This window comes from Pleurodeles waltl, chromosome 6 (assembly GCF_031143425.1).
Source record: "Pleurodeles waltl isolate 20211129_DDA chromosome 6, aPleWal1.hap1.20221129, whole genome shotgun sequence".
In the NCBI taxonomy this organism is placed as follows: domain Eukaryota; kingdom Metazoa; phylum Chordata; class Amphibia; order Caudata; family Salamandridae; genus Pleurodeles; species Pleurodeles waltl.
This window is the reverse complement of record NC_090445.1, coordinates 694287443-694307917: the sequence shown is the minus strand read 5'-3', so window position 1 is coordinate 694307917 and position 20475 is coordinate 694287443. Positions and strand designations below refer to the sequence as shown.

General features: G+C 41.5%; 1 protein-coding gene across 1 annotated transcript in view; it reads left to right on the top strand.

The window, feature by feature from the left end:
• PSTK (phosphoseryl-tRNA kinase) overlaps positions 1–20475 on the top strand; it is a 97591-nt gene that overhangs the window by 20137 nt on the left and 56979 nt on the right. The window contains exons 2-3 of the mRNA XM_069239144.1: positions 11185–11476; positions 19965–20160. Coding sequence (XP_069095245.1) covers positions 11185–11476; positions 19965–20160 — 488 coding nt within the window. The remainder of the gene's footprint in view (positions 1–11184; positions 11477–19964; positions 20161–20475) is intronic.

Sequence of the window (20475 nt, the reverse complement as noted above, 5' to 3'; positions counted from 1 at the left end):
GCTTTCCCACACTTTTGGAGGTTCATAATATGTTCCTACCTCAAGACCCAACTATATTTACCTAGCATATCACTTTCAATCTTGACCCAAGTCAGTGTTTCAAGAGTAACATGTAAATCTGTACAGAAGTAGGGCCAATTGAAAGGATAACTAGTAAGATCCTAAGTGGTGTTAATCTAAAATCTCCACATTTCGTGGATGTGTGTAGCTTAGGCAATTTATGGGTAGGTTTCCTGCCTTGCTCCAGAATTGTTTCCATAGTTTAGTTATTGTATCATGATTTAGTTATGTTTACAGGAACTCAGAACGGTAACGTAGCAAAAACATAATTCAGTGTGACCAAACATTTATTATTATTTGGTGTTTACCCCAATAGGAGAAATTTGAAAGAGACCATTTGCTTAAATCTGTATTGATCTTATTAATTGATGGGATAAGTTATCCTGCATAGCATCTGCTCTGGTTTATTTGAAATATGTCGGGTTGGTTCCCCTCCAACTAACGTGAGAGTGCCGTGGTTGTAACTGGTGCCATTGGTAGTGCTTCAAACCTGTCTTGTTGGCATAGTAACTGGAAAAGGCAGCGTTTTATGGGAGCTCTGACTGTGTGCTTCATGTTGGATGATGTCACCAGTATATTATCAGCAGAGAAAAGTGCTTTGTGCTCCCTGCCCCGATTAGTACATGCTAATTTTTATTTTACTTTCTGAATCGCTGTTGCAAGTGGTTCAAGCATGTTTTTAACTGGTGTCACTGGTAGCGCTTCATACTTGTCATAATTGACATGGTAACTGGAAAAAGCGGAGAAGTCTGAGATGATTTTATGAGAGCTCTGATTCAGTGTTTAATTTCTTTACTGTGCTGAGTCCCTGTTGCAAACGATGTAATGAAAAGCTGCAGTGATAGGGGGATAACCTTGTCTTGTCCCTCTCTTAATCTCCAGTAAAAGGGATATAAAGCAGTTGCATAACACTGATAGAGTAGGGTTTGAAAATGGCCACTTTACTTTAGAGAGGAAACTATCTCGAATTCCCACACATTTGAGCACTCTAAATAAATAATCACACCCTCCCTATCAGATGCTTTCTCTGCATCTAATATCATCTTGTCCCTATCATGTAATCCTCTTCATAGCACATGAGCTAGCGAACTTAGATGAGCTACAAAGGAGGATGTGGCCCATATCCTACTTGGTCTATTAAAGTCAGTAGGGCTTGCTTTAAGCAGTTTTCCAACACTTTTGCTAAAATCATAATCTCTGCATTAATCAATGAGATTGGTCTGTAACTCCTGCATTTCAATGGGTCCTTATCCGGCTTTAGAATAAGAGTGAATTTTACAGTGTTAAATTCGGGAAGGAGTTTTGGGCTAGATGTATCAAGCTCCCGGTTTGCATTTCTTAAATAGCGAATTTTAGAAATCGCTATTTTAGAAATGCAAAATGGGATGTATGAAAATTGCGAGTCGGTAAAAGTGATTTCTTAAAATTTGCAATCGCAATTTACAAGTTGCAAATAGCGAATCGCAAGAAATAGCGAGTCGGTATTTGCAAATCACATCAATGGAAGACGTGGTGGAGTCGACACTGCTTCCTGTCTTGTCACTGACATTGACCCCTCAGGCACACCCAGCACAAGCAAAGGTAAGGGCAGTAATGATGTGTTTCCCCATATGTGCATGTACAAATGCCCCTTAGAAAATATCAGTGGCACTGTGCAGTGTCATAAGTAGTCCATGCCACATCTTGCATACAACACAACAATCCATTATGAGAGAGGTAGTCCACACCCCACTAAAGTGCAAATACCACATAAATAGCGAGATAGTGTAAAACCAAATAGAGAAACAACACAAAGGACTCTCAGTGATATTATGCCAGTGTACATTTAATACTATTACGCAACTATTTGTGTAGTAAACCAAGAATGACATGCTGCACATTGTTGTTGCAGGTGTTCTGGGCCCTGACGCAGCAGAAGGTGGAAATGTGGGGGATAGCGAAACTCAGCCACAGTCCGACTCAAACACCAGTGAGTCCTTCATACAAGCACCAACTAGATGCACAGCAAGAGTGCTACCTCTGCCTGAGTATAACCTGGACTCTGATGAAATGCCGGATGAAGTACCCACCCCACCCCTAGAGGCTGGAAGCACTGACAGACAGCAGTCCCTGCCCCAGCATCAGTCCACTCCCCTCAGGAGGCATCGCGAAGCAGGCAGACAGTGCACAGAAGAAGGTGAGGGTCCATCACTGTTTGGTGGCCTTGAGGCTTCCATGCTGAAAGTGCAGCACCTGCAATGTAAACACATGAGGTCAATGCACAGGCCATCGGTGTCAATCGATCATAACATGGGCGTAATGCACAAGCAGTTTGAGTCTCACAATGACAACATGGGATCAATGCACAAGCAGTTAGAGTCTCTCAATGAAAACACGTGCAAGCTGCATGAGGGACAGCAAACAGCAGCAGAAAGTGCGAAGGAGATGACAAATGCCATTAGGGAACTCTGCACTGTGATGCAGCAGGAGCATGCCAGCCACCGTAGGCGCCATCACCAATTGATGGGCCGTTTGGATGGGTTCCGCAGATCTGCCAATCGGCTCACGATCACAAGTGCTTTGGTATCACGACTGCTGTGGGCATACAAGTGGAGATGGCACATTGCATTTGGGACGTTGCTAAAGGATTGGTGCAAATCACCAATGTTTTGGAGCCAATGCAGACAGCACGGAGTGCTACAGACAGCAACTGGGTGGTGGGGATAGTGAGGAGCTCTCTAACCTCGGCAGTCTCACAGTCTCTGTGATGAATCCTAGGTGTCGCAGTACCAGACACAGTACTGTCTTGGAACTCGCAACAAGAGGTGCCACCGAGACCTCTGAGCACTCAAGTGGAGTGCGTGGACGTAGAAAGTAATGTTGAGAGGTACAGGGGACTTGCATGTCATGTAGCAAAGCAGTGATACTATGATGGCAATAGTGTGACACCGTAACTGGCACCTGTTTGTGTATAGTGCATACCTATGTCCTAATCACACATATATTACCTGAAGTCAAGTAAATAAAGATGCTACTTACAGCAATACATAAAATTAGACGTGGTGTTGTCATTACTTACATCAAAAATAGTTGTCCGTGATCTCAGCACGTCAATGTCTGCCCTCTGCTGCACTGCTTCTGTCTGCTGGCTGAAGGGGTGGCAGGGGATCGTCACCCTTATCTGAGTCAGGCTCGGTGAGTTTCACTGGTCTGCCCCTCGTTGTTGCAATGTTGTGCAACATTGCATAAGTAGCCACGATTTTGCAAGTGGTTTCAGGGCTGTATTGTAGTGCACTACCACTCTTGTGTAGGCATCTGAAATGGCTCTTCAGCAGGCTGAAGGTCCTCTCTACAATTCTTCGTGTTTGTCCTGTGAGCAGCATTATATCTCCTTTCGGCTGGTGTGGCAAGATTCCGATAGGGCATCAGTATGAAGGACCGCACGGCATAGGCACTGTCTCCTAGAATGACAGGAGAGTAATATGAGTAATTGTTATCGTGACATCACATATACATCAAGGCGACATTGTCAACTATAACATTACCAAGTAGTTATCCTTCGCAAAACTCCCCAGCACGTAGTCTTGTGTATATTCCACTGTGCCGGAAGATGTAGGAGTCATGGGTGCTACTTGGGTATCTGGCCACAAGATCAGTTACAATGTTGGAGGCATTGCTTATTACTTGTATGTTCATAGAATGTGTACTTTTTCAGTTCTGATAAACATACCCTGTGACCGATGGTGGGCAGATAGCTACATGTGTCCCATGTGACCACAAAATGACTCCACACCTGTTTAGGAGAATAGCCAATATTTATCTAAATCGGATAAGACCAAAATGACAAAAATCCAACATACACAAAAAGAGATATTAAATCTTTAAGTGAAAAGTCTTAATCCATAAGAATCAATGGGTGTGTTGTTTTAGCACAAAGTGTCTAGTATGCGCCAAAAATAAAGTCAAAGGGGCGAGCGTGCCTCATAAAAGCAAGCGATGTGTTGATTCCTTACTTACAAGTGAGACTGTACGTTGATTCCTTCTCCGCCAGGTAAGCGATGCGTCAGTTCTTTCCACAAAGGGAAGGGATGTGTCGATTTTCCAGACATTCAGCCTCTGGTCTGTGTGGTGATGTTGAAGATTTTGATGCCCAGGGACGATGGGTGGAAAATCCAGACGCATGTCAGCGATGAATCTGTGCTTAACTGGTGATTTGTCAACAGCGCTGCGTCAATTGTTCTGCTGATCATCTCTGGTGCATGGATTTTCTCTGGTTATGCCAGCTTCTCCTTACAGGGACTGGATGTGGCACTACTTGGCAAGTCAGGGGGGTCTCAGCAAGAGAGCCCAGGTGCTTGCAGATTAAGTCTTTAATGTCCCGAGACTTCTTAACAGGAGGAAAGGTCAGTCCAAACTCTTGAAGAAACTTCACAAGGAGGATACACAACAAAGTCCAATCTTTGTCCTCTCTCAGACAGAAGCAGCAACTGCAGGCCAAACCAGCAAAGCACGCACAGCAAAGGGGCAGTACTTCTCACAGCTCTTCAGCTCTTATCCCTGGCAGACGTTCCTCTTGATCCAGAAGTGTTCTAAAATATGGGATTTTGGGTCCACTGCTTAAACTCATTTCTGCCTTTTGAGGTATGTAAACTTCAAAGGACAGTCTTTGTAGTGCACAAGACCCTGCCTCTTCCTTGCCCTGCCCCAGCCACACTTGTGGGGGATGGAGACTGTATTGTGAGGGGACAGACACAGCCCTTTCAAGTGCAGGTGACAGCTTTTCCCTCTCAATTTAGCTCAGGAAGACTCACCAGGATATGCAGGACACGCCCCAACTCCCTTTGTGTTATTGTTTCGAGTGAATGTACAGACAGCCCAACTGTCAATCTGACCCAGACGTGGATTCAGCAGCCAAGCAGTGCACATAATGGTTAAGCAAGAAAATGCCCACTTTCTAAAAGTGTCATTTTGAAACAATCTAAAAACTAACATTACCAAAAGATGTATTTTTAAATTGTAAGTTGATAGACCCCAAACTCTATATCTCTATCTGTTCCCAATGGGGAAACTGTACTTGAAAGATATTTAAAGGTGGTCCCCATGTTAACCTGTGGGAGAGATAGGCCTTGCAATAGTGAAGATAATATTTAGCAGCATTTCACTTTCAGGACATGTAAAATGCACCAGTACATGCCCTGTCTTTTAAATACCCTGCATCTTGCCCATGGGGCAACCAAGGGCCTACCTTAGGGGTGACTTACAAGTAGTAAAAGGGAAGGTTTGGGCCTGGCAAGTGTGTACACTTGCCAGGTCAAATTGGCTGTTTAAAACTGCACACCCAGACACTGCAGTGGCAGGTCTATGACACGTTTACATGGCTACTCATGTGGGTGGCACAATCAGTGCTGCAGGCCCACTAGTATCATTTGATTTAGAGGCCCTGGGCACACACAGTGCACTTTACTAGGGACTTACCAGTAAATCAAATATGCCAATTGTGGATAACCAATCATAATCAAAATTTACACAGGAAGCACTTGCACTTTAGCACTGGTCAGCAGTGGTAAAGTGCTGAGTGTACCAACATTCTACAAAAACTAATTCCAGCACACAGTCAGAAATACAGGATGCAGAGGCAAAGAAGACAGGGGAAACCATGCCAAGGATGCCAGATCTAACAATACCTTTGTCAATGATTCATCGGATTAAAATAGATGTGTTCCATGACACATGTGCTCAAAAATAAGGGGACTTTTCTAGGCCATGTAGAAAATGCTAGTCAGTCCTATTATCATTGGTACTGTCCACCAACTTGAAGAATACTTCTGAAACTATGCGCTGGAAATAAAAAAATGTATTATGGTATAAAGAAAAGTGGTATTAGAAACGACTTCCTGACGCAGGTCATGCTTCTGTATGCTTCACCAACAGTGAAAGTTAGGATGGGATGGACAGCATCTGAGGCACGCATGGTTAAACTTTGAAATCTTTAATAAATATCATCATAACTTTGAAAGAGACATAAACATTTCAGGCACACCCTTTAATGTTTCATTGTATGCAGATCATTCACTGATTTAGATAGAAGATTTACACACGGGCTAGCCCTCTCTCTGGAAATATTAAACCGATTCAGAATGATACCTGGGTTAAGGGTAATTTGGAAGAGATCATGTGATAGAGAGGTTGGAACATTCTATATGATATGCCAGGTGATGGGATGTTAATGTCCTTAGGAATTGGTAGGTGGCTGAAGGCGATGACTTTACTATGCAGTGACCTATTTGAGACTAGCAAAGAGGATTCGAAAAATTTCCAGGAAGTTGATCCAACGATATAGGCACTATATCATTGAACTAAGAGATGACTGGGATATACTTCTAAGGTGTGTCTTAAAAATCTCCAGTGATGTAAGATTTATATTGTTGCAATGTAATTATTTACAGAAGACCTACCTTACCCCAAGGAGACTGATCAGAATGTTCGCTTCAACCAAATACGAATGCCTGAGATCTACAAAAAGAGATGCAGGCTTCGCTCAAATGTCCTGGAAATGTCAAGTAATTGTAGTAATTGTAATTGGAAAAAAGATAGTTGAAATAGTGGATGAGCTAAAGCCTGAAATGTGCTTGCTGGGTAAATGCTGAGACATATGAACAGGACATACACGATCAGTTTGGTGACTTGGGAATGGTTCTTGCTAGGAGAAGAATAGCAATGTCCTGGGAAAAAATTGGGGTCACCAAACATCAAATTATTAATATTAAACACTGGGCTGAGATAGGAAGTGAAGTTATACAGTTCGTACAAAAACGGGGTCAGAAGGGAACAGAACATGCAAGCATGTGAGGCCTTCCTGCAGGCTTACGAGGAAGCCACAAAGGTTATGTTGGCTGAATGAACCATAAACAAATGGTACTATAAGATTGGTGTGAAGTCTTGCATTGTTCTTTTTAACCTATGCCATTCCCAAACACTCTGGACATTGACAAGCTAGAAACTCAGTTGCCTTCTCAAGCTTAACTAGTAGACCGTATGAGGCTTATTATGACCATGTTATACTGTATTGCTTCTTAACTCCATCAAGTAACCGATGCAGCGCCAGGGCCAAACCGTTTGGGTTTTCTGTAGAGATTGGCAGAGTCTTTGAATGAAGTAGGGATATGAAGTGGTGGAAAAGCCCAGAGCAAGGCACACAGGATCCTTAAACCTACCTCCTCCAGGTTGGGGGAATTTCATTTAAGTGAGGGGAAAGGCACATCTCCTTAGCCAATTGGCATTATTGTAGAAGCTTTCTATTGACAGTTCAGCCGTTTAGAAAGTCCAGGGTTTGTTAAACCCCTCTTCCTCACCAGTCCTAAATGAGAGTCCTCCTTCAGAGTTGAATGGCCTTTTCTTGTCTTGTTCTTTAATCACTTTCCTGCCTGTGTGACTGTCCAGGGAGAGTTCAGCATAAGGGCGTATAAATGATACAGGCTTACTATTGCTTTATTTTTGTTTCCCCCCAATGCTGATAAACATTAGGAGGTTTGTTTTACAAATATGCACCGTTTGAGTGTTTTTTTAGTAGTATCTTTTTTTTTTTTAGAGGGTTAAACAACCATTACTGGTATGTTCCCTGACAACATATTTTATCTGCTGTCAAATAAGAAACAAGATGGGAGCCTTCTGATTTTTTTTAAGAGGGCTTTCAGAGCTGAGATGAAAAGGGGCGATGGTTGCCCTGCCAAATATAGGCTGCTGCCAGGCAGGGGCAGAGAAGGCATGCTGCCTTGGGGTGCCGAGTGGGGGGGTGGGGAGAAGGCAGCACGTGGTGCAGGGGCTGCGAGGATAGGGCAATTAAAAAAAAAAAAGGACCTACCACCTCCGTGTTCTGCCGCCTCTCATCTTCTTCCTCCCCCCCCCCACCCAATCCAGATGCTTCGTTCATGCTGTCTCTAAGGGAGGAAGTGAGACACTGTGCTTGGTCTCCACCTGGCTGTGCAACACAGCTGGGCGCAGAGTTCTAAGTGCATATGTCACTTTGGCCAGCCTCGGACAGCCGGCCAACCGGATCTGCACACTTAGAAGCACACCAGCAGTCCTCCTCCACTTCTTGACGTTGAGGATGCTGGGCCCGGCCCGCCATACAAAACCAGAAAAATAAATGGATAATAAAGTACCTTTATTATCCATTTATTTTTCTTCTTTCAGCATCAGGGCAATTTTCTGCTGCCATAGTGGAGGGACTACCTCTAATAAAGGTGGGAAGACCATCACTTAGGCCTTTGGTCGAAGCTGCATTTGGTCAAAGTTTGAAGTCGGTGGAGGCTCTGCCAGTGTAAGCCCAATTCTTCCACTAATTATACAATCAATTGGAAGCACAAGTTTGGTTAAGTTGGAGCCACGCTGAGGTGCTTCTACTCCTCCACACTTTAAATTGCCCTGTTAGTTTTTTGCTTATACCTTTATACAGCTGAACTGAAATAAGGCAAACCAACGAAAGGCTTCAAATTTCCCCCGCCTAACACTTTTTATAAATAGTTTTTTCCAAGCGTTTGGTACAGGTTGCTTGGAGCTTATGTGTGTCCAAAGTTATTAACAATGCAAAAATGGGAATTCGTAGGAATGTCTCTGCAGTATGTATTTGTGTGTCTGCTTATTAGTTAGGGCAACAACAAGCACAGCATAAACAATTCACTAAAAAAAAAGTAGGCAACACAATCTCTGCCCATCGCACCGTGCATCTGCATCGTGGTCTAATAATCTTTGACTTTGGCTTAGACCAGTGGTTCCCAACCTTTTGACTTCTGAGGACCCCCACTGAATCACACTGAAAGCTAGGGATCCCCAAGCAATTTGTACAATTTAAATTTCAAACATTGAAACAGTAATTCACAAAAACAATATACACAAACAAGCATACACCAAACAAATACTCAAACTACTAAAGATATAATTATTTTATATTGAAACAATATGCAAAAATTAACATTTTAATGGGAAGATTGAAGCTGCATCTCGGCCACTAACTTTTCAATGTTTGGTTTTATTTAGGAAAACTGAATCTTCAGGTCAGATTCTATATTTCCTAAGCAATTTCTGTTTTTATTTTCAGGTACATAAGCTCTGAGAAAGCTTTTTCACATATATATGTGGTGGGGAAAGGAAGTAAAACCATAAGGGCCTATTATCTCTCATAGCCTCTCTCTCACATGTAATTCATTTGTTTTATAGCACCTTTCACACCAGTGTAGGGTGTTGGAGCACTTGACAGGACTACAAGCTGCAAGATTCACGTCATCCGCTCTGGTAGCCATTTTCTAAGAGTGCTTGGGGGCCTCATTACAAGTGTGAGAGTCTGAGGACTGCCACACTCGCGCTGAAGGTTGAACTATCGTGCTGTGGGCAGTCTGAACGCCCAATTGCATCCCTGGCAGGCAGACCCACCAGGGGACCGCCATCCCCGCCAGGAACATTGTTCCCGATGGCTGACAACGGTCTTGGTTGTAGTCAGCCAGGGCAGCGCTGAACTCCCTGGCTGATTATAACCTTGCTCTCTGCCAGCCTTTTCATGGCAGTTTCCCCACCATGAAAAAGCTTGTGGGAGAACAAGTGCAGGGACCCCACTGCCCAGCACCATCGGAATGGTCACTGTCTGCAAAGGGTGCTGGTCAGCCCCCTCTGTGCTGTGAGATAACACTCTGCTCCTTTAAGGGAGCCAAGAGCGCACTGTTCCCGCCAGACTGACCAGCGGGAATGCATATTGAAATGTTCCTGCCGGAAACATTATAATACGCTTGGGGTTTCGGTGGGAAGGGGGTACTCCACGGCCGTGGTGTTGTCCTCTTGAGTTTGGTGGTCTTGTGGTGGGACTGCCAAACTCTTAGTGCTATGCATAAAAATACTCTTCTTTGCATGCTGGATGTTCTTTGCAGCAGGCATATTAACCATCTGTGCACCTTAGATGAGTCAGAACTGCGACTAGACAAAACTCACATCTCTCTCCAGCAGGTACACTAATCACCAGAGTTTTTGTTGACGTTTTTATTTTTGCCCGAAATCTGCTGGATGTACAGAAACTTTGCAGTGCTTTTAAAATTGCTGCACAAAGGAATTATTAAATATTGTTAAAAAAATGCAGCGAGAGGCCCCAGCTGGGAAATGCCTTCCTGTGCAAACCCCCTGGGAACGTGTCCTGGACTCCTGGGGGTCTGCGTACCACAGGTTTGGGAACAGCTGGCATAGACACTTCGGCATTTTTAAGTCCTTGCAAAAGAAGCATGCAGGGAGAAAGGGTGTTTTTATGCCACCAGTTAACGGATTTTTTAAAAAGCAGTCATTAATTTGATTTGTAAGGTCATTAGCAGTGCAATCAGGGTACATTTAATTGTATAGCTAACATTAATTGGCAAATGTCAGTGTGGTTTCACTTTCAGAATGAAATCAAAACCGAGTCTATTGAGTTTTTTGTGCTTGTGTGTGTAAATATATTAAGGCTCACTAGTGAAAATAAGTTATTTGGAGGAAGTGCAGAAACAAACGCAAATTCAGTCGTTTATTCTTTTATTATTACAGTGCAAATGTCAATCCCTTGTTTTAAAACTATTACAGCGGCTTTTTTCTGAATTCAGATCTTCTTCTCCAGGGCTCCCTCTTGCACACGCTACGGATCTAGCCAATAAAACGGTGTTATGGATCTGTTAAATACCCATATTTGTATAGAATGCACATACAAGAAAAACATTGCATAAACCAGATGCCCATAGAGTAAGCATCCTATGGGCCATCAAGCCTTCCCAACACACGCTCAAGACTAGTAATATCATGCATACTCTATACATCTGCCTATTCACTGTCTATCCTACTTTTTGTATTACATCTTTTTACATTTCTTATGAATTACGATTAAAACATATTGAATCCAAAAAAAGAACTCATAGACTTGATCCAGCTTTGAGCTTCAGTGCTACACGCTGTTCTATAGATTGGCATCTAGAACTGGACATAATACGTCAATTTTGACCTTCCAAATGTGACATAAAACTCTTGAATTGGTCACAGTGCCCCTCCAGTGCGACTTGCAGAACTAGATATATTACTTTGGCTGTGTACAGTATGCAATGAATTTTGAAATAAATTATCTTATTTTATTTCATGTTACAGATCGCCAACTGGAAGCAGTACCGTCAAGAGCTGATCCTTTATGTTGACTGCTTCTTGATGTCTGTTGCCAACGGTGCTCCCTTGTCTGCTCCCAAAGACCACACAGAGGCATTATGGAGTCGCTTTATCTGCTCCCTGGAAAGTCAAGGACTCTTTTCCTGCAAGGCTGCTGAGGCGGGATCTGTCTGTGCCCTAAAGCTCAATGAGTCTTCCATTCCACTTTGCATTGTGATGGATGATAATTTCTACTATCAGAGCATGCGATATCAAGTGTACCAGCTGGCCCGAAAATGTAAGCAATTTCAGAATCTGTGTGAGGAGAGAATTTTAGGACAATTTGTGCCATGTATTTTATTTTTTTTAATTGTCTTCAGTCATATTCTTATATATTTCCCCTACTCTTTGCCATCTTTTTCCCCATGCCACTTCATTGATGGTACGGTTTGTTGCAGTGTGAGGTGGATAAACCATATCATGGTATTTGAACATTCTATTGAATCTCGATTGTGATGTACGCTGGAAATTTTAAGATTTTTCTCCTTCTTGTATGTTCCAGGTAAAACCGTCCTTGTAACTGCAAGGGTGCTAAAGTGATCTGTTGAAGTACGATACACCTCATTTGTATGGTAGCCTGTTGAATTCTAGATCTGCCCATGATTTAGAAATTGTAGGGTATACCCAGAGTTTAACGGCAAACTCCTGAAGAAAAATCCACGTAAGACCAGACACTGCAGTATTGAAAAGCATAATTAATAAAGGACATGAACCCAGTCATGAAGATCAAGTCATTGCTGCGTTGCTAAAGATTTGGAAACCAGACCTTTCTAATTTCCCAAAAAGCACTTCAGCTAAACATAACATTAAAATTGGAGCGGTTAATGTTGAGCATTTTATCCCACATGTTTAATAGACAAGATGCATTTGAAATGGTCATTGACCTGCTACACATGTTCCTGCAGCTCTATTCTGAAATAGTCCATTCTGGAACCACAGCAAATACTGTCATCAGCTAGCTTGTGGGCATCTTCATTGCACTAAAGCCATGTTTTGGCTTGTGTAACCAGAACCTGCTGTTTCAAAAATAAACACATGCCAAAAGTAAAACACCCCACTCCAAAATACCCTCCAATGTGTATTATCAACAATAAATGATATTGATTTTATTACACCACTAAAACTCACAAAAGTTAATTATAGTACTGGAAACAAAGTGAATGTGATTTTCAGATCCACAGCCTTGTCATCCAAGCATACATTTCACAGTTAGATTGTGAAAACAGATAGAATAGAGGTGCTTCCTTTCACCAGAAAAAAACTTTATTCCTGGACCTATAAATAGACAACCTCCAAAATAAAAATCTTCCTGCCTCACATGCAGTTCAAGGCTTCCCTTTTCTTCACTCATTACTGCTCTCCCTTATGAATGTGTTTATGCCTATTAGAAAGTGTGAGATACCACTGTTTTGAAACAAACAGTTGAAGTTGCAGTAATGAGTTGTATTAGCAGACCGAGATTAATATGCAGTAGTTTGGGTAAATGTGACGGCATATGCAAAGAACTGCCTAGCTTGTAGTCTGGAACTTGTGAGATGGCCCTTACTGTGGGAACAGATGTTCGGCCACCTGAGCTCATCCACAAAAGGTGGTCTTTGCAGGCGAATGCACACCTTTTTTTATCATAGTAAAGCAGAGCTGAGTAAAATATTGTGTTCTGATCGGCGCGTCTATCTTTACCTGGTAGTGATGACATCAGGAGTCATTACATAGCGTTTTTTACGTGAGGAGTCATCATGAGTTTTCATGCCTTTATATTTGAGTCTGTTACATAGCAGGTAAGTCAATAAAATAATTATATGTATGTTTTAGAGAGAGATTGCAAAAAATGTGATTGTTAAACAACTTAAACAGATATTAATATTAATCTAAACATTTAAGTAATTTTAAATTAATTTTAGAACATACTTAGAAAAGTAAGATGTAAAGCAATTAAACAATTTGTTAATGTAATTAAAATCAGTCTAAAGTTAATTAAAAAAATTAATGTAATTATTTTTAAGGTAAATTCAAAAGACAGTAGGAACATGTATTAAAATCTTAATATATGTACATAAATATATAGGTAAATATTCATAATAAAATATGATTAAAAACATATATTTATATAAGGCACTAATGTCCTCGAGAAAGGCTAATGCCAAAACATGTCACCTGTAATTCTAAGAAATGATTTACTATGGTCCTGAAGTGCTGGCATTTTAACTTTTTTTAGAAACCCCCTCGATGTTATTTCCATTTTTCCTATATTTTTGTGTGTTTATGTATGTATGTGTGTATATATATTGTATGTATGTATGTATGTATATAAATAACATTATTAGACTTTTTAAAAGAGGGGGCTTGAGTGGTATACAACTTCAAAACAAAATAAGGGGGTGGGGAATTACCCCTTCAAGGGACATACAAACACATGTATACATCTGTGTGTGTGTGCAAATGTATATAAAGAATTAATATTTTATAATTATAGTTTAATTAAATAAAATATTTATTCGAAAAGGTAAATTAAAACTATATAAACATAACCTTTAATAGTTTCTTTAAAAAGATAACCTCAAAACAAACATATGTACATATATTTTATGAAAAAGTGCACTTGCCTCCTTTGATGTAACAACTGTCACAGTGTAAAGATTCCTGATGTAATAGCCCCGATGTAATGACTCCCAGTGAAATCATCTATGAAGTAACAACTGACAGTGGTTCCGATCATTGTAAAGGGATGTATCAAGAAAGTGGACAAGTCTTTCAGACCGAGAATCTCCAACGTTAAAACCTTATAGAATTCCAGAAACCTGCATATTAGAGAGATCTTTATTATCTGTTGTATATCTTGATTGTCCTTAGGAAGAGCATCAAGAATAAAGATAATTGTTTCTCCAGTGTAAAGGTGGGCCTGCTGGCTGTGCTGTGATTTTAAAATGTGAGGTTGGCCTCTAACCAGATCCCAATGATACTTGGAGTAGGTGAAGTTAGAGAGCGGGCCTGTAGTGACCCGAAGCTAGTCTTTGCTGTTCCTAAGGAGTGCTTGCAGTATTGTTAGTCTTATATAGAATATTCACACTTTTGATAGTATCCAGATTATTGAAGTAAAAGCGATCTGCACACTGGATACACAGGTTTGCCAAAAACGAGAATGTTGGCTTAAAATTGAAAGAGTCTGCATAACATGGCCTGTGACCATGCTACATGATTTAGCTATCACAAATGAGCTTTAAATGGATTTTGAAATTCAACATTTTTTTCCATGCATCAGCTCACGAGTTCTCAAAAATACACACATTTTCAATTTCAACCAAGCAAAATCTTCTAATTTATTTGGCAGGACTGCACAGAGGAGAGCTGCTTGTAGGTAGGTGGAGAGCTACCAGTACCCCACAAGCTACACATCGGAGCAGCCTGATAGTGTGTTGTCTTATATAAAATAGAGTTGCTGCATTACTGGTAGTTGGACTGGCACTACAGAGATAGTAGGTACTTATTGTTTTCAGGCTAAAGATTGAGTGTACTTCAAAGCTGTCATATTGCATTTCATCAAGATGATTTACTGTTGGTTAAGTTGAAGGGTTGCAATTTAAAAATCACTTGAATGATATCTAGGCATTTGGATTTCATATAGCAGGGAGTTTTTTGACGAATGACCCTTTAGTTTGTAAAACTGTAATTGCTTAACAGCTGCAGAATCTCAAACTGTGTGGATGGACATGTCAATTTGATTAAAATGGCGACTTTTCGTACCCACTTTATTTTGTTTAGCAGAATGTCTTATCACCTTGCAAAAGCTTTTTTTTTTTTAAAAAAAAAACAAAAAAACAGAATGGTTTGATTATGAGTTTTGTATGGAATGGGGAAAACAGTACATGGGTCGCTGGAAGCTGTTCCGTTTTTGGTAAACAGTAGCTGGTCTTTACTGACTTTAAAACATACTATCAGGTAGCTGTGCAGGCAATTAGTATGTGAGTAAATAACAGGATTTGGCAATCCTGTGATTGTTTGTTGAATAGTCCCATCCACTGTATCTTAAACATTTTTGAATTGCTAGTTGATCCATGCCTGATTTGGGTTGATAATGTCAGAACGTATACAGCTCTGCATTCAGCTCCTATCTGGTAGAGTCCTTTTTCTGGAAGTGAAGTCTGATTTGGGAAGACTGCAGTAGGCTAAAAAAGGAATTCACATGGTAAGACATAGTTTGACATTAAAACGTTTGTGGAGTTCACTATCCATTGTGGCCGCTTGGTATTTACAGCTAAGCATCTTTCTTGAGGAGTCGTGAGAGTACTAAACATACAGAAGTATTTCTTGAAAATATTGGCTACCATTGGGATCATCTTATGATTTAAGATACTTTTAAATTACTCAGTTTACATGAGAATGCAGATATTTTAACAATTTGCAAAAGTAAAGCATGATTCTGAATTTCACAGGAAGATTGAAAAATGTTAAACTGACACATTTCTCTGTAGCTCTAATATTATGTGTTGAACACCAATGAGCACTACACTAGGTGACATCCTGCTACTTGAACATGGCAGTACATGTTTTGATTTGGGATCTAATATTTCCTGAAATCAGTGCTTTTAACTGGAGGTTAAAAAGATAGCTACCAACCCTCAAATACTAATGTTATTAACACATTGTAGAAGAGAAGGGGAGACAAACATTTTAGGGATACAAGATAGTCTCCTTTGTCAAAATCATTCATTGTATCCTACAACCTTTTAAGGAACAATTCAAATGAACCCCTAGCCACCTTTCCTGGTTGTTTTGCTAGACCCTCACCCACACTGTTAGTGGCATGCTTCATCTTCGTGTCGCATTCTGGTTCCTAAAGAACCATAGTGGAACGTGAACAACAGTGGGGTGTCCAGACTAAAAAGTCACATAAGAGAACTTAATGATGGTGTACAGTAGCATCAAATGAACCCCATGAAATGAGAGACTACACCTGGGTTGACCCTCAAAACCTGAAAATTATACTATATATTTAACATTCCAGCAGCTTTTATCACTATACACAATTGGGACGAAATACCAAAAATGTTATGTGCAACAAACTCCAGAGTGGCGTCATGAGTGGAAAAGTTGATGAACCTAACATTGAATAGGAAAGTGCATGCGCACCACCATTGCAAAAAACGACATAATAAGATATGGTTGACAAAAGATAAGTAGAAAACCCCTTCTGAGGCAGAGGAATGAGATTCCATCAATAAAAGGAACTGTTCCATCACACTTTCATAAATGGCTTTGAGCACACCTGAAAAAAATTTACTGATGTTTTTCCCTTTTAAAATTGTCAATCGATCTATGCGGTTAGGTATGTCGTCACACAGCTGGACGGATGATTTCTACAGTAGGGTGAGATACTTTGTGTGTGTGTGTATATATGTGTGTTTATGTGTGTGTGTATGTGTATGTGTATGTGTATATATATATATATATATATATATATATATATATATTTTCCCAGCCACTAATCACAGATTTGCAGTGATTCACTGACGTTTCCCACCAATTGTTATGTTAATTGCATGCATGTATTGGACTGCATGAGGGAATGAATGTATGTCCTGGGTTGGGCTTTACAGTGCATGTCAGTGTGTTGTGTAATGGCACTAATAAGTGAAATATGTCTTTTGTGTCATATGAAAAAATCATCTCCTCTAATACTGTTGTTTTCTCCCATTTCAGGAAATAGGACTCAAACAGTTGGGCGAATAGTCCATATACATGTTATGTGTTGTATGTCTTATGTCATGACTGAATAGGGAAAGTACCTATACATTACATACTAATCAGTACAGGTCAAATAGACACACACTCTGGAGCTTTCCCGTTTGTCCTTTTAAGAGCCTGGTTCCCCAAAGGCAACACAAATATAGACCGAAACAAGTTGACACCAATGAGGAAGTAAGGACATTATATCCTATTAACACCCAACACATTGTTTTTATCTATACTGGACACCCACGATTCGAGGGCTAGCTGGGTGTCCTCTGGGTAGCTTTAAGTTGTGTTAAGACACCAGCAATAAATTATCACAGGAATATGTTTGAGCCAATCCTGGTCTTTTGGAACCAGAAGAGACCTGATGATGAAGCATGCCACTAATAGAGTAGGTGAGGGTCTATCAAAACAACTAGAAGAGGTGTCTGGTGAGTAATCGGAATTGGTATTTACAGGTTACAAAACCTTTTTGTGTGATGAATGTTTAAAAAAGATGGGCAGTATACCTTCTCAGTTTCCCACTGAATCACACTGCAGCCAACAGAGAAAGTGATTAATATTTCTGATGGATACTTTTACCTGCAGGTTCCACACCTGTATAATTATCCCAGACTTCCAACTGGATCTGAAAACTTCAGAGCTCTCAAGTTGCCAGAAGAGGGCACGGGCTTTGTATCAATGCCATAAATGAGGAAAGATGACCTCGCTGAAGCCATATTTCACCCACCCCAGCACAACATCAGTTCCCATTTTTCCACACCTTCCACAAAGATCCAAAGCTCACTTTTTCCTGAGAATTGGGAGTTTTTGTCACAGAACATCTGTTCATTTCTGTAGAAATATCTCCCCCGAACACTATTCAAGCCCCTTAGGTACTCTGAGGGATAAATGTCCACTACTGACCCCCATTGCATGTGCCTTTGGTGCTTAGGTGTGGACAATGACTCCCATTCCTGTGAATCCTGCCTCAGCATGCACCCGAAGTCTATCAAGGAACTTCAAGTCACTCATGGCCTGGGTTGTGATGACACTCAGCCGCAGTCCGTCAAGGCCGCACTCCAGCTCACCATCCTCAAATTTTTCACACATGCACATATAGCACAAAAAACATGGCATATATTCTCCGACTCCCACAGAATGTGTATCCGCAGATTCTAAATTGGTAGTTGTGGAGCAGGGACATTTTCTGAGGGAGTGGCCCACGCCTGTGACTCTACAGGACTGTGCTTTTGAACTGCCTCGATTTTCGCCTGCACTATCTTCAGTGCTTCTGCCTCCAGCATGCCTGGAATTTCCATCACCAGCGTCTTCCTACCCAGAGTTCCTAAGGCCATGCTCGAAGCTGGTGGCCTTCTTCAGTGCCAAGTATAGCATCTTTTTGAGAGCCACAGCACAATCCAGCGCACTATCTGGGACCATGGTGCTTTAAGGTCTGCCAGGGTTCATGGCTGCGACTCCAGTGCTCTCTGTTCTGCTTCTTTAGCACTGGCTCCTCATCTTTTTTGCAGACGCCTCCAACTCCAGAATTCTGAAGGAGGAAGAATATAGGCGAGGAATCATGATCTTTTTGGATCAGATTGTGCTCCTCTGAATCTTTGTCTATGGTGATGATGATGATGGTGGCCTTTCTTCAGCCACTGTATTGGACACCTCCCCAGAAATAGAACCTCCTTTTTGACAGGAACTTGTAGCCCAGAGTAATGTCCTTCCACTCGGTGGTTAAAAAAAACTGCAGAAGTACTGGAGCTTCAGCTTCCAACAGTATACATTAGGAAGATTGTCCCCACTAAGGTACTCCTCCCAGTCGCACCATTTTCAAAACCACTTTTGCCCTTTAACAAGGCCTTTATGAATCTGGTGATGCCAGCTAGTGGGAAGCCCACCTCAGCACCAGCAGTCAGCAGGCTGGTCGCAAGGTGCTACCGCTCAGCACCAGATGATCTTTTCTTCATATCTACACGCCTGTCACCAGAAGGCCTTGTCATACAAGCATCCTGCCCCTCTGGGCATTTGGTGGGGACCTTTCCTTATGTTCCTTCTAATGGGTAGTAAAACAACTAGAAGCTTGGGAGAAGAGAACTTTTTCAGTTTTAAAAGGAAGACATCTAAATCTTCCAATACCTGGATGAACAGCTGATCAAAAGTTCACCACAGGCGGTGGCATGTCATATGCAGTAGTCAGTCTTGGTACAGTAGACCTAGGCTTTTTGATCAAGGAGACCCAATTCTCACGGGTAGCCCTCCCAGTGCCCCCAGTTCATAGGGTTGATTCTGAAAACTACCCTTCTACATGCTTTCCAGCTACTTAGAGAATTGTTGAGATCCAGGAAGTAGTCCCATTTTTTCCAGACTGAGCACACGTTCCTGTCCTGAAGGTCTTACGTTTTCTGGCTTTGTGCATTTTCCTCATCATGCATGTATGTTTCCACAAGTGCTCTACAGTGGTTTCTCCACAGACACTGGTTCCAGCGTGGCGGAGACCTGATGGACCTAATTCTAATTGTGCCTTGCAGAAAATACGGTTTGGTGACGGAATGAGGTCAAACTGCACTGTTAGGAAGTGGTATTGTGAAGTGCACTATCACTCAGGATCCTAGCTGTGAGCAGGGCCAAAAGAGAGTACTCAAAAAGACAAGCATTCAGCGCCTTGCATAATTCAAGAATTGAAGAAGAGGCTCAGATGTGTAGTGGCAGATTGTTTCACGTTTTAGGAGAGATGTAGGAGAAAGCTTGACTGCCGGATCCGGTTCTCTGTATGCGTGCAATATGTGTGAGTAGGAACATGGCCGAGTGGAAGTGTCTGGAAGGTTTGTGAAAGCAGATGCTGGTCCCAAGGATCACTTCACTTACTGCGGTGGAATACAGTAATCTCTGGCTTCTGGGAAAGGGATGCCTAGTCTAGCAATGTGCACTCAATCCAGCTCACGGACTGAGTGATGTGTGTTTTGCTCAGAGCTGTTGCAGTTACCTTATGTTGCCTTTAATTTTTCGAGATTCTGCAGGATTTTGCCAGCTGTTTTTGGACTGCACAGTGGAGCTCTGCCTGCAGAGGAACCACCAAAGAAATATCTCGCTACCTGATGAAATAATACATGCTATGAGTAGGAAACTGGAGAGACCTAACCCAGACAAAAACCCCTGGGAACAGAAGAGCCTTATCCTGGACATGTCTGAGTGCACTTGGGATAGGTATGGGCATTTATTTGTGGGGTTCAGTGCCGCACTGGGGCCAGAGATAACATTTGAAATCTCAGGATAATGAGAGGTCTTTTTTCTTGTACAAATTGTGTGGAATAGAGGTTATATCTACTTGACTGCTGTCAGACTTACCTGTACACCACCTAATGCAATAAGGGTTTTCCAGTCACCCGTGTAGTACCTACCTCCCCCCAAAGCTGTGTTTGCTATGCATGTCATTGTTTTTTGTCCTTGATTACATCTTTATCAATTTCAGCCTTTATCGTGGAGGCATAATGCAATGGGCTAGATGGCAAATTTGTGGGT